At 42.1% G+C, this 24,674-nt stretch overlaps 1 protein-coding gene across 1 annotated transcript; it reads right to left on the bottom strand.

The window, feature by feature from the left end:
- Positions 1-117: 117 nt before the first annotated feature.
- Positions 118-24,016, bottom strand: LOC139535573 (TRIO and F-actin-binding protein-like). The gene is made up of 13 exons (XM_071335157.1): positions 23,591-24,016; positions 21,905-21,961; positions 21,245-21,313; positions 21,035-21,124; positions 20,782-20,891; positions 17,289-17,721; positions 16,376-16,610; positions 16,059-16,170; positions 10,414-10,573; positions 10,146-10,259; positions 9,094-9,180; positions 2,676-2,876; positions 118-2,554 (listed from the first exon to the last, which is right to left on the bottom strand). The coding sequence occupies exons 1-12, from the start codon at positions 23,594-23,596 to the stop codon at positions 2,715-2,717; spliced, it is 1,635 nt and encodes a 544-aa protein (XP_071191258.1). The 5' UTR covers positions 23,597-24,016; the 3' UTR covers positions 118-2,554; positions 2,676-2,714.
- Positions 24,017-24,674: the final 658 nt, after the last annotated feature.

Here is a 24,674-nt window from a genome sequence, read left to right on the forward strand (position 1 = left end):
GTGCCCGACCTCACTACTGCCATTTAGACTAGCCTACATACCATTACGAGTTAGGCCTAGTACAGAGTTCTAACTGAGACTAGTGTAAATCTGCTGAATATGGATGATTCACACGGCTGTATTAACATGCATTTTATTGCTTGTAAAAGGATGGTACTTTACAAAGATTTCGCATGCCCTACATTAAATATTAAAAGCATTGTCAAAAGACTGTCTACTTTATCATCTCACAAAAAACATTGGCTCATTGACGCAACACTAGACATTTTTGTGGCACAATCAATCATGCCTACACAATGTTGGGAGGTTGGGAAAGGATCGCAACATGCATCTTCTTAGCCTCATCAAAAGATCAAGAATCCTTGCGAGACGACATTTCATCGAACTTCTACAAGCAATTCTCCAGTCACAGAAGGCACTATATAAAACAAAAAGCACACATTCAGATGACTTGTATCTACACACTAGAGGAATGAGTGCGATTTCCAATTTGGCTTCCCGGGATTTTACAGTACCAAACCACTTTCTCTGTATCAATCCCAACTGTAAATAGTTATAAAGTTTGTTCACAAGAGAGACCCACATTGTGAGATGATATTACACTGAATAAAGCGACAAATATGTTTGCGAAGTAAAATGCGTACAATGACAACAATCACCGAGAGCAACCATTGTTGACATACAACATTAAGGTCGTTCCACCTCAAAAAGCACAAGAAAAAGGATTGAAACCCACCGTCTCAAATTGTTTCTGTAGTTAGTCAGAGATACGATTAGCATCCCTGAAACATTTAGTTTAAATATAATTTGATCTCATGATCTAATTGATTGCGCCCAAATTGGACTAAACTTCTTCCTACCAATGAGTAAGACCCCAAAAAATGCCAATACCACCCCAACAACCAGTATACAGTTTCAGTTATGTTCAACAAGTTCTTTGAATACTCCAACAAGTGGCAGCTTTCTGAGAGGGCTTTCCCTATGGTGCAATTCTCATATGAATACTTTTTCTACATGTCCAAAACTTAGATGGAGAAATGGGCTAGGGACTAAAATGTGACAACCCTAATAAAATACATTGCATGGCAGTCATGTTTTTCAATAAAATTATAATTATTAGGAAACAGCATTGCGATTAGTGACATTTAGCATTAATTCCAACCCAATACCATTACAAAACACAATACTTCGTATGTTTGGGACTTATACCACTGAAGACCATAACATTGAAACCATTAGAACTGCTATAGCTTAAATGGTTGTCTTGTTCACCGGGAACGGTCTAACAGGAACTAATCCAGACCTTTTGAAGGGAATAAACCGCACACAAGGGGTCCGTTTCCTGGACACATTAAGCATAAAATGACAAACTGAATTGCTTTCATAGAGGACTGGCTTGAAATTTGGAGGATGACCACACAATGTATTTTCATAATGAGCCAAATCTATTGGTTTTGTTTACAAAGTTGCAAAGGAAATGTTGTGACCCATTTAATAAACACAAGAGACCAGCAAAATTGATAAGAGTGCGGCAGTATAGCAGGACCACGGCATCTAGTGGTCAAAACCTAGTACTTTCAAACTACTTTATGGTAAATAACTCAAGTGACTTCAATTATTCATTTCTCTGAACGTGGGGAGAGAGAAAAAATCCATCACCAGATTCATAGGGAATACATGACATAGTATGGAGAAGAAGCACTCCAAGCCGCAGCTTCATACTACTTGTTAAAACATAGATAACTGATACTGTCTACTGGTTGTTGGGGTTGGATTGGCATGGGGTGTGGTGGGTTTTGACAATGTTATGAGATTTCTCATGTCTTACTCATTAGTAGGAAGAAGTTTGGTCCAAATCGGATGTTGGATACTATATTTATTGAATATTATCTGAATCCTATAAATAAAAAAATTGCCAATTTGGGCGCAATCACTTAGGTTTCTCAGAGATCAAATTAGGTTTCAACAATGTTTGAAGAATGTCAATTTTACCCATTTCCAACTATAGAAACTATTTCAGAACAATCTGAGATGGTGGGTGTCATGGCTTGCTGAAATGGCATGGAATGACTCATTAGTATGTACAAATCCATGCTCTCAAATGAAAATAGTTTGGTTTTTGGCGAGAATTATATCCTGCTTCCTTATTCAGCTTTTGACAGTAGCCAACATGTAGACCAACTGTTTATATGTTGGCTACTGTCAACATGTAAATAGTAGGTCTACATATAGGTAGGTATGCAGAGAAAGGTAATCCAGTGCTGTTTCAGGTCACAAATACATCACAGCAACAGTCTTTCCACAAATAATCCAGTTTCTCAGACCAATATTTTCATTCACTCACTCTCGCATATCAACAATAGAAAAAGTTTAAAAGTGCAGATTAAAATTTGCGCAACCCAGTGTAATATGACCAATCAGCTGATACTAGTTTATGCCGCTCATCGGCTGAATGATTGAAAGCTAAGGCACTATCGTGGTCCCCCGAGCCGGCATCTTCTGGTGCGAAGACTTCTGCTCCTCTCCTATTTCAGTCACCATTGTGCCCACACAACTAGAAAAACAAAACAAATATTAGGCAATCACAGTTTCATCATAGAAGATCGATGTAATCAACTATTTAAAAGCTATGTGAGCATGACTATGTAGCTTTTAATATTGAGCTACGTCTATACCTCTCTGTGTCTCTGAGCCAGAGCCCTTGTGGCGGTCTCTCAGTGTTCCAGGCTGTTGCCTAGTTTCTGGCCCTCCTGCAGGGCAACCATGGCCAATCTCAGGTGCTCCCTAAGGCTCTGGATCTCCCGCTCGCTCCTGCTCTTCATACCACTCAGCTCCCCATGCACCTCTTTATACCGCTCACAGGCCGACTGCTTCTCCTATAGGGGTAAGGGCACACAGACAGAGGTTTATCAGATGGACAAAGTATACCTCTTCCACTCTGGGCAGACATACAATGTTAGGATGGACAGAATAGCCTGAGGACTTGTTGCTTTGCTCTTGTGATTGACTTGGAACCATCAACCACACAAGACAGCTTTGCTAACTTGTAGATTGACATTCCAGTTTGTGTGAAGCGTTAAAGAAGTCTCCACCTACACATTGTTTAGAAACAAAACCAACACGTGTGCAGCTATGGGGCAAAACAGAAAGGGTTGGCAACACTGTTTTTGATTGAACTGACCTGAAGACCAGGAGTGTTGAATTTAGGCAATCACCGAGCTGATCAATTAGCTCAGTTGGTCAAGTGTGGTGCCTAGTTGGAACAAAATCCTGCAGTACCTGCGGCACTCCAGGAACAGGGTTGCCTACCCCTGGCTTAGACTGTTGACAACATGTAAACTCTCGTCTCAAAATGTCTCTCAAATGCATTGTTACAGTTGTTGGCTAGCTAGCTAACGAATTCAGTCAAAACAAAACATCTATCAATAAGATATAACGAGCCACCTGTGATTCCCCACATGGCAGCTTGTTGTTGCTAATTCCACGGTAAGGGTTTTTCTCACTTTAAAATGTATGTCAAACAAAAACCATTAATTTCAAAGTTTAACCAACCATACAACTGTTATTTGGGAATTACCCGTTTGAATGATTAGAATATTCCGCCCTGAAACATATAATTGTATGGAATTGATTAGAATGTATAAAATCATAATCAATAAATGTGTAGTCCTAGTCAGAATTAGGGTAAAACAATATGTCTTTATGGTATATTAAACACAGACTGTCTGAGCTCGGTGCCGACCTGACTAGAGATTTGGGAGAGAACGAGGAGTACGTCTCAAGGACAAGGTCTCCCTAATCTCTGTCGGCTGGGTAGTGAGACTGTGTGTGCGCGTAGCAGGACATTGTGTGCGTCTGTTTGTGTGCATGTATGGTAGTGAGACTGTGTGTGCGTGGGAAGTCAGTATAAAATTCATTGTTTTGTATTCTTGACTTCAGAACGTTCCTGTGAATAAACCTTTTTGACTATTTTAGCTGGGCCTCCGTCTGTTTCATTCGACCAGGATCTTACAAATTCTGGTTTGCAGACTGAGTAATATAATTAAATTGGGTTATGTACCTGGAGAACATAATACTCTTATCAACAACTCTATGCACAATTTCCACTGAAAACTGTACATAAACTAATTTAGTGGAAGAACTGTGCAGATGCGAAGTTAGTAAAGGAATTGTGGTAAAAACTCCCTCAGATTTATATGCGACCACGTTTTCCAAAAACTCTTAAATATCTTCTCCAAATTAAGATTCAAAGATGTCTGCAGAAAGAATGAGGTGTCAGCTATGACACGGCACCTTGAGTTTATTTTGGTTATTGAACTACAGTAAGTGTAGAGGATTTACACCTGGTAACTGAATTACAATAACGAAATTACATCATAGATCCCTGATCTATACTACACAAAAATGCATAATTATGGATATGGATGTTGTTTCACAAGTGCTTCCGAGTGGCGCAGCGGTCTAAGGCATCTCAGTGCTAGAGGCATCACTACAGACACCGTGGTTCAATTCCAGGCTGTATCACAACTGGCCGTGATTGGGAGTCCCATAGGGTGGCGCACAATTGACCCAGCGTTGTCTGGGTTTGGTCTGTGTTAGCCGTTATTGTAAATAAGAATTTGACTTGCCTAGTTAAATAACATTATAAAATAAATGTACTGTACTACTGTATTGTATTTCACTGCACTCTACTGTATTCTACTCACTGTACTATCCGAACTTGTGAAACATACGTCTATGATGGGCCGGACCAAATTGGGACCTATCTGCGGACGTTAACATCAAGGCTAGGGTAGACTGACCAAATTTCGACGTCCCGTGTCGGGTCGGTGCTCAGTGGGTGAGGATGCTGGTTACAGTTAATGGAAAGAGAGGGGGCTCATGGGTAGGTGTAAGTAAGAGCTGGGAGAGGTGACATTAACAAGACAGAGAGGGCTTGTCCAGACAGACATTTTTAACACGCTTGGTTTGACCACCAGACAACAGAAAGACAAAGTAAAACAGTTATGAGCTGAACATAGAATGCCAGTGGAAGGGAAGACAGTAGCAGGTGACCCAACTGGTTTGTGACCAGAGCTGTGGCAGTCATGACATTTTGTCAGCAGGTTATTGTCATGCACGCTTAGTATCTCCAGGCCTCCAAGCTGCATACAAGCCGCTGATGCGCGCCTTTGCAAAATCTACACTAATAAATAAATTGAATATACCCTATCACAAAAAATCCATTATTTATTTTAGTCAGGTCTAAAGAAACATGAAGATAATGTATTTCAGAAGAACATAATGAGTTGGGCTGGCTGGTATGTTATCTGGCTATTATGCTAGATTTAGAGATATTTGGCAACTTTAGTTGTGAATGATACAAACCTTAGAATGTCTTAGAAATAAAAACATATGGACTGCATGATGAGACTATAGACGATTTGAGAAAGTAGCAAAAAAAGCTTGTGCTCTGTTCCTGGCCTCAGTCTGCACAGCTGTTCTCTCAAGTGATCATATTTTCACCCATCAGACTATTCTAAATTGAATCTCGTCTTTACTAATATGTATAATTAGTTTAATTTAGAATGGCACATTATCAAATGGGAAGGAACAGGGGGAAAAGACAAAGACATCTGTATGCACTTGAATAGTGAATGGAGGCTGCGCGCTTTCCCGCCAGTGATGACGGGTAGGCTACTTCGGTTTTATAGCAGAGCATGTGCTTAATATGAGCAGCTGAGAAATAAATAACAGAACACTTCCTTCACTCCATGCTTCACACTGTTTGAGGAGCATGCTCTCGCTGAGAAACAGGTGATATTCTGCCCAAACTCTGTATGCCATGGGCTCCCTATCCCTGTAGCTACCCAGTACTCTGTATGCCATGGGCTCCCCAATCCTGTTCCTGCAGCTACCCAGTACTATGTATGCCATGGGCTCCCTAACCCTGTTCCTGCAGCTACCCAGTACTCTGTATGCCATGGGCTCCCTAACCCTGTTCCTGCAGCTACCCAGTACTCTGCATGCCATGTGCTCCCTAACCCTGTTCCTGCAGCTACCCAGTACTCTGCATGCCATGTGCTCCCTAACCCTGTTCCTGCAGCTACCCAGTACTCTGCATGCCATGGGCTCCCTAACCCTGTTCCTGCAGCTACCCAGTACTATGTATGCCATGGGCTCCCTAACCCTGTTCCTGCAGCTACCCAGTACTCTGTATGCCATGGGCTCCCTAACCCTGTTCCTGCAGCTACCCAGTACTCTGTATGCCATGTGCTCCCTAACCCTGTTCCTGCAGCTACCCAGTACTCTGTATGCCATGGGCTCCCTAACCCTGTTCCTGCAGCTACCCAGTACTCTGTATGCCATGGGCTCCCTAACCCTGTTCCTGCAGCTACCCAGTACTATGTATGCCATGGGCTCCCTAACCCTGTTCCTGCAGCTACCCAGTACTCTGTATGCCATGGGCTCCCTAACCCTGTTCCTGCAGCTACCCAGTACTCTGTATGCCATGGGCTCCCTAACCCTGTTCCTGCAGCTACCCAGTACTCTGTATGCCATGGGCTCCCTAACCCTGTTCCTGCAGCTACCCAGTACTCTGTATGCCATGGGCTCCCTAACCCTGTTCCTGCAGCTACCCAGTACTCTGTATGCCATGGGCTCCCTAACCCTGTTCCTGCAGCTACCCAGTACTATGTATGCCATGGGCTCCCTAACCCTGTTCCTGCAGCTACCCAGTACTCTGTATGCCATGTGCTCCCTAACCCTGTTCCTGCAGCTACCCAGTACTCTGCATGCAATGGGCTCCCCAACCCTGTTCCTGCAGCTACCCAGTGCTTACATTTGGGAAACCAAGTTAAATCTGTTCGGGAACATCGATAGTAACATGTTTTCGCAACAAAACATATTTGATTAAACTGTTGACAGTCCCTCTGCGAGATCGAGAAAGGAATAAAGGAGAGAGCGTAGGAGATGGAAACACATGGGGGTGAGATATTCTGTATAGCTAAAAAAAGGTTATTTCACCCAATTAATTATTCAAATATATTTTTTTAAATACCCATTACTAGGCTATTCAAAATCAATGAACCAACTGTATGCCTAGGGATATTCATTCTCTCTCAGACTCGTGGATATAAATGTTGGACAATAGCATAAGGTAACCAGTCCATCCAGTAGGCATAATAACACAGTCCAGACTCAAAGGTGACTACTCAAATGTGTATAATTTTGGAGTATAGGCTAGAGCATTGTCTTTGGACATCGGTTTTGTTTGTTTTATGGAGTTTTTTCTGCCATGCGTAATATGCGGTAGGCTATGTATTGTATAATGACACAATCATAATTCAGCCTATGCATAAACTCTAATATGCATATGAGTATTTTGATTTTCTCATCACCTTAGAGAGCTGTCCATTTCGTTGTGTTAGGATTTGAATCAACATCCACAATGACCATGTTTTGCACGGTTTCAACCTGCAGCTGAACTTGATCATCACAGTGAGGTGAGATTTTAAAAGTATAATAGGCCTACTGTTTTGATCATAAGTGTTTGATGTGATTTTTGACTGCATTTGCATTGATGTTAGTGGTTAGACGGACAATAGAGCCCTCTAAAATAAAAAAGTTATTTAACTAGGCAAGTCAGTTAATAAGAACAAATTATTATTTACAATGACTGCATACAATTATGGGGTATTGTGTGTATAATTGAAAATTAAAAAAATATATTATACATTTTAGAATAAGGCTGTCGTAACAAAATGTGGGAAAAGTCAAGCGGTCAGAATACTTTTCAAATGAACTGTATGAACTTTCATTATCTTCCCTGCTCATGAGGGAGAGAAATGAGAAAATATCTTAGTTTTTGGTAATGAAACTACAAAGCAATAATTCCTAGAATTACAGAAGGTAAACAATTTCTCCGAAATGAAATATAAAGTGTTGATATTAGTTGGCAGGGGTCTTTACTTCAACATTCTGTGTTTTGATGATGTATTTCTAATACCTTAGAAAACATCTACCAGAAAAAGTATTAAAAGACTCCTTTTCCATCTGTTAATCCACAAATCAAAGCCTTCACTTATGCCACATTTTTAAATTGGAAAACGGTTGAAAAAATATCATTAGCTAGGATTCCATCAAATTGGCGACAGATTTTCATGTGAATATTCAAAAATATGCATAAAAAAAAGACAGTATGCACATTTTCCCATCAGAGAAGTGTTTCCATCAAATTGACTTGTTGCGGATAAAAGACTGTGTGCGTGATGACGTAATGCACATAAAAATATATTTTGCAGTACCAAATACAAAATACAAGTTAAATGAGTTTCCATCACATTTTCAACTCTACTGATGGTTCTCACAAAAAGTTTTTGCTCTAGCCAATAGCTCGCAGATTACCCTAAATTATGAGATTATTATGGACAAGAGTGAGAATGTCATCAGAACAAGACCCTCAATATTGGAAACAAGCATAAAGCTCAACACCTTGTATTTTCACCACCCTTTGAAGTTCATCATTTATTTAATCTGTAATCTACTAAACAGCATGCTTCCTGATGAGTCGTAGTAGGAAGACCACACAACATCATCACATGACTCCAGGTTTACTTCCATAAGATGGTTATTATAGCAATATTTGCGCATAAAAGCTTTTCCACTGACATTTCTCATGTCATTTTACAGACACAAAAAGATGCCACCTTGTCTAGTGTATTTTGTTGTGTCGACATTTGGAAAGTTTACCAAAAAATGATGTTTCCATCAGGCCTGTCGTGAATGTTTTTTTCTTTTTTTTACTCACATAAAAAGGTTGGATGGAAACCTGGTTTATGCCTACATTTCCCAAAAATATAGATTCTTATCTTTCTTTTGACACCCAATTTGATGCTCCTATGAACTTCAAGTTGGTGCTTATGGGTCCTTTTACATGGACATGCCCCTAGTCATCTAATCTTTCAGAATTATAATGCATGCCTTCCGGCCACATCAATACACACACACACACACACACACACAGACATAATTTGTGACGTTGTCAGCCAAACCGTCTAAAGATGAAAACATTAGACCTTTATGCCTGCACACAAATACACAGTGAACCAGTACCGTGTTCAGGAACTGAAGTTCGTTCCTCAGACAGCTGATCTCCTTGTGCAAGTACTGCACTTCATTCTCCTTCACCCTGAGAAGAACCTGTGACAAAACAAAATATAATATTATTACAAGCTAACAAGAGTGATCAACCAAACATCTAAGACACTGAGCAGGCAAAGAGCAACTGTCCCTAAAAACGTATTATTTAGAAGAAACATGTATTCTAATGTCATAATTGACAACAAAGTGTAAATAGGATAATTTTGGTAATAAAGTCAGTCTCGTCCAAAACAGAGTTTTGTGAGACTTGTTGTCGTGACCGCAACTCAGCGTAAATGAAGGTTGGGTTTGTTTCAATCCTGCCCACATCTGGCAACGCGCAAGTAATCATCAATTCGCAGTACAGCTGCACCAACCCGATTGTAATGCCTGTGGTAACTTTGGGTTGACTAGTTAGGGACCATCGGTAAATTACACAATGTACATGGGAAAATATGTCCAATAGCTTCAAATTTCAATGACTTATCCTCCAAATATAAATTGTAGAAATTAATCTAGCCCCGGAGGTAGGCTATCCAAAGTCAAACCAATTTTGCCACGGTCGCACAATAGCCGACTGAAGCTAAATGGCAAAATAAATAACTCTTCCCACCTGCGAACACACACACACACGACACCCACATCAAACCACCTCTCGGTTGAATTCAGTCATGGGCGCTAGCATTTCTTAAATGAACAAAATTAAAAAACGAAACCAAATCAGGAAGTGCAGTCACCCTTTAACAAATTCACTTGTGTTGAAAACACCTTTGGTGTCTCCATGGGACACAGCATCCAACAGGGGGCAGTGTGTTTCAGTGTGCAGTCAATGAAAATTCACACCACACACACGTTCTTCAAGGCATTGCCCTACATAATAACCAACTGCACGCTGCCTTTCATAAACCCTTCCCTTTCTATTCAAATATGAGACAAGTGCCCCCCATGTCATTGTTGTAGGTAGAGAGGCATGTTATAGTTCAGGGGCTCTCTTCAACTTATCTCCTCCCGTCCTCCTGACCCACCTCCAGCTCACAGGACGGCCTGTCCTGGTTGTCGTGGGAAACGCCCTCCGACCCCTGGCCCGTGACGATGGAGCGCATGCGGCTGATCTCCTCTGTCAAACGGGCCTGTAGGTTCTGAAATGTGAAAACATTGATAGTATTGAGCATTCTGACCAACCGCTGAATGTGTCATATAGATAGGCATTGCTTGTCTATAACAAAAGTGTTAGGGTAGAGTAGGCTAAATGCACAGGACCAGCTGATAAAGACCTCCAGACTCCTGGCTCACCTGGTTCTCTTTCCTCAGCTGCTCCAGCTCGCTCTCCTTGCGAGTGATGTCTTTCTCCCTCTCCCAGTTGCTCTGCTCAGCCCCGTTCAGCTCCAGACACTTCTGGGAGTACCTCTCAGACAGGCCGGACAGCTCCCTCTGCAGGGCCTGTGTCTCTAACCTGAGGGGACGAGAGAGGATATAAACATTTCATTTATATAAACTGTACATTACGCCTGAGATTAAAAGCAAAACTGGGGCCTCCCGGGTGGCACAGTGGTCTAAGGCACTGCATCGCAGTGCTAGCTGTGCCACCAGAGATTCTAGATTCGAGCCAAGGCTCTGTCGCAGCCGGTCGCGACCGGGATGTCAATGGGGCGACGCACAATTGGCCCAGCGTCGTCCGGGTTAGGGAGGGTTTGGCCGGCAGGGATATCCTTGTCTCATCGCGCACTAGCGACTCCTGTGGCGGGCCGGCTGCAGTGCACGCTGACCAGGTCTCCAGGTGTACGGTGTTTCCTCCGACACATTGGTGCGGCTGGCTTCCGGGTTGGATGTGCATTGTGTCAAGAAGCAGTGCGGCTGGTTGGGTTGTGTTTGGGAGGACGCATGCCTCTCGACCGTTGCCTCTCCCGAGCCCGTAAGGGAGTTGCAGCGATGAGACAAGCCTAACTACTATATATTGGATACCACAAAATTGGGGAGGAAAAAAAGGGGTAAAATAATATTTCAAAAAAAGCAAAACTGGAGACACTACTGGTATTCTGTAGAAAACTTGACACTGGCTGTGCACAATCAAAACAGTAGCAGCCATGTTGTGTTTACACGCAGTCTTGCAAAAAATCGAACCGTGAAAATGGTGGTGAGGGTGGGTGTGCTTCGTTATGAGTAATTCTGTTTTCACAACACATTTTGGTACAACAATGGTTTAGATGGAAACCTCTGCCCACACCCATTGAAAATGAAATGCATAACTGACACACACACACGTAAAAGTAATGTTCATTAACATTGTATGCGCAACAGATTCCTTGACTTTTTCCACAACGTTACAGCCGGAATTTGAAATAGATTAAATTGTGTCACTGACTTTCACACAATACCCCATAATGTGAAAGTAGAATTATGTTTTTAGAATTTAACAAATTAATAAAAAATTAAAAGCTGAAATGTCTTAAGTCATTAAGTATTCAACCCCTTTGTTATGGCTAGCCTAAATGCATTCAGGTGCAAAAATGAGCTTAACAAGTCACATAATAAGTTGCATGGATTCAGTGTTTAACATGGTTTTTGAATGACTACCTCATCACATACCATTATCTGTAAAGGTCCCTCAATCGAGCAGTGAATTTCAAAACAGATTCTACAACAAAGACCAGGGAGGTTTTCCAATGCCTCGTAAAAGAGCAGATATCGGTAGATGGGTAAAAAAAAAAAAGCAGAGGTTGAATATCCCTTTGAGCATGGTGAAGTTATGAATTACAATTTGGATGGTGTATCAATACACCCAGTCACTATAAAAAAAAATATAGGCATCCTTCCTAACTCAGTTGCCGGAGAGGAAGGAAACCTCTCAGGGAATTCACCATGAGGCCAATGGTGACTTTAAAACAGAGTTTAATGGCTGTGATGGGAGAAAACTGAGGATGAATCAACATTGTAGCTACTCCACAATACTTTTTAAAAATATAGATATATTTCACCAGGTAGGCCAGTTGAGAACAAGTTCTCATTTACAACTGCGACCTGGCCAAGATAAAGCAAAGCAGTGCAACAAAAAAAAAGTTAAGCAAAAGTACAGTCAATAACACAATAGAAAAATCTATATACAATGTGTGCAAATGGCGCAAGGAGTAGCGAAGTAATTACAATTTAGCAAATTAACACTGGAGTGATAGATGTGCAGATGATGATGTGCAAGTAGAAACACTGGTGTGCAAAAGGTAGCGATCGGTTGAAAAGCATGCATTTAGTTTTACTAGGGTTTAAGAGTTGGAGGCCACGGAAGGAGTGTTGTTTGGCATTGAAGCTCGTTTGGAGGTTTGTTAACACAGTGTTCAAAGAAGGGCCAGATGTATACAGAATGGTGTCGTCTGCGTAGAGGTGGATCAGGGAGTCACCAGCAGCAAGAGCGACATCGTTGATATATACAGAGAAAAGAGTCTGCCCGAGAACTGAACCCTGTGGTACCCCCATAGAAACTGCCAGAGGTCCGGACAACAGGCCCTCTGATTTGACACACTGAACTCTATTTGAGAAGTAGTTGGTAAACCAGACGAGGCACTCATTTTGAGAAACCAAGGCTGTTGAGTCTGCCAATAAGAATACGGTGATTGACAGAGTCGAAAGCCTTGGCCAGGTCGATGAAGACAGCTGCACAGTAGTCTTTTATCGATGGCGGTTATGATATCGTTTAGTACCTTGAGCGTGGCTGAGGTGCACCCGTGACCAGCTCGGAAACCGGATTGCACAGCGGAGAAGGTACGGTGAGATTCGAAATGGTCAGTGATCTGTTTGTTAACTTGGCTTTCGAAGACTTTATAAAAGGCAGGGCAGGATGGATATAGGTCTGTAACAGTTTGGGTCTAGAGTGTCACCCCCTTTGAAGATGGGGATAACCGCGGCAGCTTTCCAATCTTTAGGCATCTCGGACGATATGAAAGAGAGGTTGAACAGACTAGTAATAAGGGTTGCAACAATGGCGGCAGATCATTTTAGAAAGAGGGTCCAGATTGTCTAGCCCAGCTGATTTGTAGCTGCGGTGAGTGCGGTGCGGTTGGCCGGGGTTGGGGTAGCCGGGAGGAAAGCATGGCCAGCCGTAGAGAAATGCTTATTGAAATTCGATTATAGTGGGTTTATCGGTAGTGACAGTGTTTCCTAGCCTCAGTGCAGAGGGGAAGTGCTCTTATTCTCCATGGACTTTACAGTGTCCCAAAACTTTTGAGTTTACAGGATGAAAATTTGTTTGAAAAAGCTAGCCTTTGCTTTCCTAACTGACTGTGTGTATTGGTTCCTGACTTCCCTGAAAAGTTGCATATCGCAGGGACTATTCAATGCTAGTGCAGTACGCCACAGTATGTTTTTGTGCTGGTCGAGTGCAGTCAGGTCTGGAGTGAACCAAGGGCTATATCTGTTCTTAGTTCTACATTTTTTTTAAAGGAGCATGCTTAAAGTTGGTGAGGAAATTACTTTGAAAGAACGATCAGGCATCCTCTACTGATGGGATGAGGTCAATATCCTTCCAGGATACCCGGGCCAGGTCAATTAGAAAGGCCTGCTCGCAGAAGTGGTTTAGGGAGCGTTTGACAGTGATGAGGGGTGGTCGTTTGACCGCAGACCCATTGCGGATGCAGGCAATGAGGCAGTGTCGCTGAGATCCTGATTGAAAACAGCAGAGGTGTATTTGGAGAGCAAGTTGGTCAGGATAATATCTATGAGGGTGCCCATGTTTACGGATTTAGGGTTGTACCTGGTGGGTTCCTTGATAATTTACTAACCTAAATGACAGAATGAAAAGGAAGCCTGTACATCTCAAGGGTGATCAATGGAAACAGGATGCACCTGAGCTTAATTTCAAGTCTTATAGCAAAAGGTCTGAAAACGATTGTAAAAAAAAAAAAAAAAAAGTATCCCCCCCACGATACTGGGCAAACATTTCTAAAAACCTGTTTTCGCTGTGTCATTATGGTGTAGTTTGTGTAGAGTGCTGAGAATTATTATTATTTAGAAGGCTGTAACGTAACAAAATGTGGAAAAAGTCAAGGGGTCTGAATACTTTCCGAAGGCACTGTAATTGTACAAATTACCTCGACTAACCTGTACACCCGCACATTGACTCGGTACCGGTATCCCCTGTATATAGCCTTGTTATGGTTATTTTATTGTGTTACCTTTTTATTTTATCTTTTACTTCAGTTTATTTTGTAAATATTTTCTGCATTGAACTGCATTGTTGGTTAAGGGCTTGTAAGTAAGCATTTCACGGTAAAGTTGTTTTCAGCGCATGTGACAAAACGTTATTTGACTATAGCATCTGCTAAATGAACTAAATAGAAATGTATATTAAAAAAATGAACAATTGCAAAGCATGTTGAGTATTATTCTATTGAGCTCCACCCCGAAACAAGGCCAATAATAATATCCAGTGTGCTTTGCAGTTTATTTTGGTATGTTCATTTTCACTTATACATTTTGGTAATTTAGCGGACACTCTTTTTCAGAGTGACTTGCTAAACTAGCATCACAGTCATGGCAAGTAAAATGTTTTTGTAACCCTTACTGAGAATGTTGTTGCTATTCGGGTCGGCTAATTGCAAATACATTTTTGTATTTTAAAGCACATGTATTTTAATGACATACATTACAAAAAAAAGGTATTTTGTAGTTTATTTTGATATATTGACATTTATGGTATTTTGTAATTGTATTTTGTCCATCCCTGACCATAGGCTTAATGGTAAAATGCATAGGAGGGGATACTTCAGGCAGAGCTAAATTCAATAACCTGTAAAATGTTTGTGTTCGTAGTTCCAACAGTGCAGTAATATCTAACAATACACACAAATCTAAAAAGTAAGAAATATTAGGATGAGCAATGTTGAAGTCCAGAGTATATACAGTGCATTTGGAAAGTATTCAGACACCTTCACTCTTCTCACATTGTTACATTCCCCTCATCAATCTACACACATTAGCCCATAACGGCAAAGAAAAACAGGTTTTTAGACATTTTTGGGATGGTGCCAGGTTTCCTCCAGATGTGACGCTTGGCATTCATGCCAAAGAGTTCAATCTTGGTTTGATCAGACCAGAGAATCTTGTTTCTTATGGTCTGAGTCCTTTAGGTGCATTTTGTCAATGTTCTTCTCAGAGGCAACCCGGAACATGTCCCAGATCATAAGTCTTTAAGCAAGGATTCCGATTGGTCAGATCACCATTGAATAGACCTTAGCACGGGTACTTCCTGTTTGAGTTTCTGCCTATAGGGAGTAGCAAAATGGAATCGTGATCTGATTTACCGAAGGGAGGTCGAGGGAGGGCTTGTAGCCCTACCGGAAGGGAGAGTAACAACGGTCGAGAGTTTTTAAAGTGCGAGTACTGCAGGCGATGTGTTGATAGAACTTCGGTGGCACTTTCCTCAGATTTGCTTTATTAAAGTCCCCAGCTATAATAAATGCGGACTTGGGATATGCGTTTTCCAGTTTGCACAAGGTCCAGTGTAGTTTCTTGAGAGATTATGCAAATACGTTGTTTTTTTTGGAAAGCAACATCGTCGCCAACATTTTCTTGCATCCATCTGACCATGCAGACTGCAAAGTGAATGGCAAGAAAGTGCTTGTGACTCCATGGTTAAGCAATTGCTCTCTCGAGTGACTGGGAGCAGGGCTTGATATGGAAAGCAGCATGAAGCAGGAGGAGTGAGAGACGACTGAAGTAGCAAACTGAGTAAACTAGAAAAACTGACATTACACATGTTGGAGTTGCTTATCACATTTAACAAACCAAATATCATTATAGAAGTAAAAACCCGAACCGATCCATGCATCAACACCGATATATAGTCAAATAACGGTATACCGCCCACGGCTAAATTGATGATACAAAGAAAGGATGTACTATGTATGTAAAGGTGTGTGTAAGGAACGGGTTGTGTTTTGAGCACTCACTGCTGCTGTGTGCGTAGAGTCTGTGTGTTGGCACTCCCTCCACCAAGCCTCTTTGCCTTCTCCACCTCTCTCTCCAGCTCCTCCCTGTGGGCCTTCTTCAGTGTCTCCATAACTAAACCACAGAGAGAAAAGGAGAGGATGTGCTGTTAATGGATCTAAAAATCAAACAAATTGTATTACCCCATGAAATGCTGTGGTGTTGACTGTTCCATTCTGACGTCACACGCCTCATAAACAACAAAAGTCCTTGAATTGGGGTGCTAATGACATCTATGTACAATTTTGACCCTTGACCCCATGATCCTGTGACTCCTGACCTTGTGCTGTGTCCTGGGTCTCCTCCCTCAGCACCCGGTCCCTGTCCCTCTCCAGCTCTCGGGTCTCGCGGGCATGCTGCTTCTGCAGCTCCTCCAGGGACCGTTTGTGGGCCCGCTCCATGGCCTGCAGGCTGCGGCCGCATGTAGCCTCCCGACCACAGCTACCTCCCCCCACCCTCCCCCCACCCCATCCTCCTCCCTGCAAACGCTCCAGCTGCTGCCTCAGAGACGCCACCTGAGTGTCACAAAGGTAGAGAGGCGGTAAAGCTCACTGAAAGAGAGGCGGCGGGGTATGTAATTACTGGGTTGAACCGAACTGGCATGCGAGTAGTGATGGGGGATTTGAATGCCATATTCCATGCAGTCATATCAATCCCACACATCAGGCAGGTCATGTGTCTCAAAGGAAAAGTTAGGGACTGTATGGATCATAGACAAAGGGACAGTGCAAGGAGTACATTCATCTGGATCAGATTCCCGCAACCCCATGATATGATTGTATGGTCTGCACGAGTCCTAAAACTACCCCTGTGAAGACACAGTAGTCAACAGCACACTATACAATGTTATCACATGACACATCACTCAAAGATGGAATGAGACTTTCAGCAGTGTTTCCACTATCGATATCTGATAAACTCACAGTTCTAGAACCAGGGAAATGTCTTACTTTATTTTTCCTGGGCAAACCGGTATTGCTAACTAAGCCCCTATTACACCCTCCTCCTTGGTATTTTGAAGACTGACAGGGTCAGTATTACTGCAGAGGGCCTGATTACCATCCCGCATGCATAATAGAGCAAGCCTAGTGTTAAAGAGTTCCACTTCATATGTAGATGAATCATCTAGATGAAGAGTAAATTTGCATTTATTTATTGTGTTTGCAAATTGAAAAACATATCCAACGCACTACCTCCCTCTGCAGCGCCTCATTGGCTGGATGGCTGGACCGTGAGCCCATTGGCAGTAGTGACCTCATCTCCTTTAGTGGCAGCCGCTCAAACTCTGCCCACTTTTTCTCAATATCCTCCTCTGCTCTTATCCTGGGATCTGAGCCTACACCCGGCCCTTTCCTCGACAGCACCTGCTCCCATGTGCTACTGGTCACATCTCTGCTCCTCTCCTCCTGCCATTGGGCATGCTCCCTGCCCTGCCCCTCCCCTGCCTCTCTCTGAGTGGCTGGCAGAGGGCTGGAGGAGACGGGCACTGGTGACAGCTCGACACAGTCAAATCGGCGTACAGTGGAGGTGGTGATTTCTGATCCAGCATCACCGTGGCGAGAAGGTGGTCGACGAGTGGAGGCCAGGGAGCGAGAGTTCTCCTTGTCACTACTGCTGTCAGGCAGTCTGGGGGAAAGGAAGGACAGGGAGAGACCAAGTCAGACTGATAAAGTGACATAATAGGGCTGTGGCGGTCATTACATTTTGTCAGCCAGTTATTGTCATGCAAAAGACTGCCTGTCTCGCGGTAATTGACCGTTAATTAACAAACACATTTAGCATCTCCAGGCCTCCACGCATACCAGCCACTGATGCAGACCTTTGCAACATCTACATAAAAATAAAGTAATAAATCAATTTAACTTACACCATCACAATAATCCATTATTTATTTTAGTCAGGTCTAAAGAAACATGATATGAAGAAAATGTATTTCAGAAGAACATAATATGAGTTGGCCTACTGTATGTTATCTGGCTATGCTCCATGCCATACACTTGTTTATTTAGCTGACAACATATGATTATAAGTTCCATGCCATCATTTTATATTATATGATTTTATAGTAAGAAGAATATAATTTAACTTAGCTGAATAAAATAGAAAGTATATTTTTCCCCCATTCGGAGCGAGTGCGCATATGAGCTTAAAAGCGATAATTTTAAACAGGTCCTATACGCTAGATTTAAAGTTATTTGGCAACTTTAGTTGTGAATGATACAAACCTTAGAAATCAAAACATATATGGACTGCATGATGAGACTATAGGCTATTGAGGATTTGAGAAAGTAGAAAAAAAAGTTTACAGTCTGCTTCTTACCTCAGGCTGCACAACCGTTCTCTAATCAAGTGAGTATACTGTAGGCTAGACCAATTACGTACCAAATACACTGCTCAAAAAAATAAAGGGAACACTTAAACAACACAATGTAACTCCAAGTCAATCACACTTCTGTGAAATCAAACTGTCCACTTAGGAAGCAACACTGATTGACAATAAATTTCACATGCTGTTGTGCAAATGGAATAGACAACAGGTGGAAATTATAGGCAATTAGCAAGACACCCCCAATAAAGGAGTGGTTCTGCAGGTGGTGACCACAGACCACTTCTCAGTTCCTATGCTTCCTGGCTGATGTTTTGGTCACTTTTGAATGCTGGCGGTGCTTTCACTCTAGTGGTAGCATGAGACGGAGTCTACAACCCACACAAGTGGCTCAGGTAGTGCAGCTCATCCAGGATGGCACATCAATGCGAGCTGTGGCAAGAAGGTTTGCTGTGTGTCAGCGTAGTGTCCAGAGCATGGAGGCGCTACCAGGAGACAGGCCAGTACATCAGGAGACGTGGAGGAGGCCGTAGGAGGGCAACAACCCAGCAGCAGGACCGCTACCTCCGCCTTTGTGCAAGGAGGAGCACTGCCAGAGCCCTGCAAAATGACCTCCAGCAGGCCACAAATGTGCATGTGTCTGCTCAAACGGTCAGAAACAGACTCCATGAGGGTGGTATGAGGGCCCGACGTCCACAGGTGGGGGTTGTGCTTACAGCCCAACACCGTGCAGGACGTTTGGCATTTGCCAGAGAACACCAAGATTGGCAAATTCGCCACTGGCGCCCTGTGCTCTTCACAGATGAAAGCAGGTTCACACTGAGCACATGTGACAGACGTGACAGTCTGGAGATGCCGTGGAGAACGTTCTGCTGCCTGCAACATCCTCCAGCATGACCGGTTTGGCGGTGGGTCAGTCATGGTGTGGGGTGGCATTTCTTTGGGGGCCGCACAGCCCTCCATGTGCTCGCCAGAGGTAGCCTGACTGCCATTAGGTACCGAGATGAGATCCTCAGACCCCTTGTGAGACCATATGCTGGTGCGGTTGGCCCTGGGTTCCTCCTAATGCAAGACAATGCTAGACCTCATGTGGCTGGAGTGTGTCAGCAGTTCCTGCAAGAGGAAGGCATTGATGCTATGGACTGGCCCGCCCGTTCCCCAGACCTGAATCCAATTGAGCACATCTGGGACATCATGTCTCGCTCCATCCACCAACGCCACGTTGCACCACAGACTGTCCAGGAGTTGGCGGATGCTTTAGTCCAGGTCTGGGAGGAGATCCCTCAGGAGACCATCTGCCACCTCATCAGGAGCATGCCCAGGCGTTGTAGGGAGGTCATACAGGCACGTGGAGGCCACACACACTACTGAGCCTCATTTTGACTTGTTTTAAGGACATTACATCAAAGTTGGATCAGCCTGTAGTGTGGTTTTCCACTTTAATTTTGAGTGTGACTCCAAATCCAGACCTCCATGGGTTGATAAATTTGATTTACATTGATCATTTTTGTGTGAATTTGTTGTCAGCACATTCAACTATGTAAAGAAAAAACTATTTAATAAGAATATTTCATTCATTCAGATCTAGGATGTGTTATTTTAGTGTTCCCTTTATTTTTTTGAGCAGTGTACATCTTAAAATAAAAAATAAAAAATGTTTTTCTACCATGTGTAATATGCAGTAGGCTATGTATTGTATAACAGCTCAATCAATTTTAATTCAGGGTTTTTGTTCCGGCATGGGCTCATATAGGCCTATGCATAAGCTCAAATATGAGTACGGGTGTTGTGAATGAATCTTAGAAAGCGCTGTCCATTTCCTTGTGTTAGACTTTGAACCAACATCCACAACGACCATGTTTTACTCTGTTTCAACCTGCTGTTGAACTTCTTTCTTCAAATTGATCACAGTGAGGAGAGTTTTAAAAGCATGAGACTGTTAGATGTGATTTTTGATTGCGTTTGCATTGCTGTCAGAGTGGTTAGAGGGACAATAGAGCCCTGAGCACCAGGCCATTAGGACCTGGTGGTTGTTAGCAAGTTGGGTACTACCAAAGCACGTCCCACGTGCACAAGAGATTACCACGACTCAACGGTCACATGGAATTTTACTCACGACTGTCGGTGTGGCGGTAATATGGTCACCGCAACAGTCCGATCACTCAATATCACTACATAAAATAAACCGCTGGTGATTCACTATGTAAGCAACATAACATTACAATTGATTGAGACTTGAAGTAATCCACAACTTCCCAAGGACTTAGTAGCCCACCTGTACACCAGTAGAAGAAAACAATAGGCCTCCTTATGTGACTTGTGTATTTGCCAGCTGGGACACAGAGGGAGGAGGAACTCACTGTGTAAGGTCTGGAGAGCTGCTGGGCCGAACACTCTTCCTCAGAACCTCAATCCAGTTCCTCCTGATCCCTGCAGTCATCGCTGACAGTGTGACAACTGCCTCCCTCGTCTGACCGACAGAGAGGAGAGACAAGTAGAGTAAGAAATGGAAAGGGTGTGGTGAGGGAAAGAGGAGAACGAGATCATTCAAATACCAGTCATTCATACTCACATAACATAGAAAATTATTGGAACAGTGAAAGACACACTCACCTGTATTTGAAATCCATAGTTCTTCTCAACATCAAACTCAGACACTTTAACACAAGACTTCAGGTCAACCTCCCCGTCCAGATCATCCTTCTGTAAGACACAGTTAGGAACAAACAAGTAAGACTACAGACACATATCAATAACTCACAATGCATTCCTAAGACAATTATTGCAATAGTCAAAATAACTTTGAAGCCATTGAAAACGTACCTCCTCCGCCCCAGAGTCTCTGTAGTACCTCAGACCAGCATCGGTCAACACAAACCAGTGCTTCTTCCACTGCAGACACACACAAGCCACCAGTTAAACCAGCATTATTTGACCAATCCGATACATTAATGCACACAAGCAGCTAAGTGACAGTTCACAGCAAGACATCGTTCAAATCAAGTTAACATGGACCAATGAAACCTATGGAGTACACAGTGTTTAAGACATTATGACAAGTATAAAAAGAGTGCTTAAAGTGATGTATGGGTCATTAAGTGTTTGTACTGTGAATTCAAAATGAGTTCAAACACATAACATACAAACCTAGCACATAGATGAAACAATGAGCCACAAGCTCATATGAGGATGTTTCATACTCAGTCTTATCCTGCTAGAACATACCGGTTGTGCCTGCCTGGGCACACCAAGCTATTACTGGGATAACACATGGATAGTCTGCAGCTATCGCCTTACGCACAAGCTTTCTCATTAGGAGAGAGGGAAAGAGGGAGAGAGAAAGGAGGAGAGGAATCAAACAAGAAACCAGAAGGGAAGAGAGCTAGAAAGAAAGAAGAAAACAGATAAACAAGTGATACATGACTTCTGACTAAATAAGACAAGAAAGAAAGTCATAAGAAATGAAGAAAAACATGACTTCACCTCTCCATTCTCATCCAGTTTTGACATCCATCCCTTCTTGAAGTTAAGGAGGTCGGGCTACAAGGAAAGAAGACAAAGTGTCAGGTTAACGGAACCTTTTGAAGAAGTGAGACAAATACAAAAGTAGAACAAAGGATGCCAGCGTAGGATGTTTACAATACAAAGACCAACATTTTTCCATGTAGAATTTCAACAGAGGGCAGGCGTTTCATGCAGTTAGTGCACCATGGCAAACACCTGCGTGTACATTCAAATGTGTGAGGACATGGAAGTTTAGAGGGTTTTAAGAAGTGTTAAAGACAACAGGAAACAAAAAAAGCACGCCTTTGAGTGATGAGAGAGAAGACAGAAAAAAACATTGCTAATGTAACAGTAATATAATCAACATAGGAGACATGGGGAACTAGAGCAGAACACTATGTAGAGAGATTTGCAAGGTCATTAAATCTACAGTCAGAATGAGACCAGAGGTTTCACCATCTACATCACTAATACTAACAGTTTCTAGGGTTCAAACATGGATTATACATTTAAAAATCGGACTAATATGTTACTGACATTTAACCACTGCAGTCTCAACTATTTCTAGGAATCCTTTCAGTTTGAGGGTGATGGGAACAGGGGAAAACCTGTGAGGTACGTTACAGAGGAGTTGATCCTGGATCAAGATTATGAAACTTTTTCCATCTACATTCCTCAGTTTGGGTCTTTATCTCCTTCAACCCTCCCCCTCTACCTGGCATCACTGCCTGTTCTCACTGGAACTCATAAGTTGTCACATTGTAAACACCACTGTGCTTTGTTCCAGCCAAACCATTACAAGGCCTGAGGAGCATTAACAGGCAGATGTATGGTTACAGCATGAGGTAGACTTAGAACGACCTTCCCATGAGTTGACTTATGATGATAAAATGTGTCATCTAAGTAACTATGAGCATACTGGTGTGTGTGTGTGTGTCTCTCAAAGCATTTAGACTATATAAATGCTTTAATATAATTTTGAAATTAGACGCAATAAACTAATAGTTGGCAACAAGAGGAAACATCGGAGGCAAGTTGTTAACGTTATTTCAGCAAATAGACGTTTAACAAAGTGCCAGGATGAGGATGACCCACCCGCACACAGAAGTATACCTTTAAACACTTGCTTATTAATTTGAAGGAATAAACTATAGGTTGTTTGAATAATCATAAATTTATAGATTCCTCAAAGGCCAATTTCAAATATTATATAAAATATAAGGGATCTAACTAAACAAACGATTGGGGTGAGGTGTTCGTTTGCACATGCAAACAGTCAATATATGGAGCTCAATGTTGCTCTAATTCAATTAACACTTCGAACTGTAAACAATTGGATAACCCTAATGCGCTTACAAATACATTTTTGATTAGCCCTGATACATTTTTGGCAATGGCATAAATTACAGCCACGGGTACGCAAAAAATATCACGTTATGTATAGAAAACAGACTATAAAACAAATAATTAAAAGTCACGAAACACAAGAATATAGACACACCCACTCCCCGAATTAAAATGTAACCATTTTAATCCCCAATGTTCCATGTTGCCTAGTGGTTGTGGCGAACAATTAAACATTCTTGCAATATTGCAACACGGTTCAGTAATAGGCTCAAAAAAAATGGAAATGTAATTCAAGTAGTGGCATCAAGGCAAACGTACCGTCATGTTAGTAGGACCCAGGAGGCAGTTGATAGAAAAACAAGTAAACACTTAAAATAAAAATATTGTTGCAATAGCCTACTCGTCCAAAAAGTTTCTTTTGTACCCAATGTGATCGGGGTTGAATAAGTATTGCTTCAGTTTTCTACCTGCTGATCCGTTCGCTTAAAAACTTGTCTGTCTAGCAGGAAGGCTAGAAACTAAAACAAACCCCGCCATTTCTACCCATCTTGGTCGCTGAACTGTATCTTATCGCTCAAATATATTTTCCATTAACTATTGCATCAGAAACTGAAGATTGTAGACATCATTGACACACAACTCTTGAAAGCTACAATTTCACAACTTTTTTTTGCCGTTTGTTAAGATGTTTTTCGTTCTGCACTCTCGCCCTGTTTGCCACTTCCTGGGCGGATCTGTAAGAATCGTTAGAGCAAACAAGCTAACCAATCAAGTGATCAGTGGGCTGCTCAGAGCATTTTAATATTGAAATATAGACTGTAAACTGCCAAAAAAGCAGCCAATGACACCTACTTCCAGACCACATAGCTTCTACTAAAATACACATCAAAGCATTTATGACATTCCTTAGTTGAGTAGCTAGATTATTTATACTAACTAGGTAAAATCCTGGGAGGCTATTTTACGCCGATTCTCATGCAAAACGTTTATTAAACGGTATCACACGAGAGTGACCTACCCTGCATTTGTCCAATAGAAACTCTCGTTTTAGTTGCAAAACGTTCCTAACTGTTTGGACTAATGATTACACCCCAGGCCAAGAATTTGAAACACATGCCCCAGCAGCCCACTGCTCACTCTATGAAACGCCAGTAAGATTCAGGTGAAAGAAACAGACCTACAACCCACGGACATACTTCAAAGTCTGAATAAAATTTAGGAATGTTAAAAGAAAGCATTGAAGTCACACTGCATTTGAATTGAACAGAGAAGCCCTATACCAGTTTATAAAAGCAGTTTATTGCAACTTCTTGAATTCATAACCTGAATAAATAGACATATGTGTTTGTAACATTGTAAACAAAATAGACTGCATGCAGGAGGAAAGCATTGTAAAACTAAA

The sequence above is a fragment of the Salvelinus alpinus genome, chromosome 1 (genome assembly GCF_045679555.1).
Source record: "Salvelinus alpinus chromosome 1, SLU_Salpinus.1, whole genome shotgun sequence".
Classification (NCBI taxonomy): Eukaryota; Metazoa; Chordata; class Actinopteri; order Salmoniformes; family Salmonidae; genus Salvelinus; species Salvelinus alpinus.

What these genes read in the sequence shown, in the direction of transcription:
- LOC139535573 (XM_071335157.1), bottom strand. An exon ending in AACTGGATGAGAATGGAGAG is followed by an intron (nt 21,314 to 21,904) that starts GTGAAGTCATGT and finishes GTGTGTCTGCAG; the next exon opens with TGGAAGAAGCACTGGTTTGT. An exon ending in GAGACTCTGGGGCGGAGGAG is followed by an intron (nt 21,125 to 21,244) that starts GTACGTTTTCAA and finishes TGTGTCTTACAG; the next exon opens with AAGGATGATCTGGACGGGGA.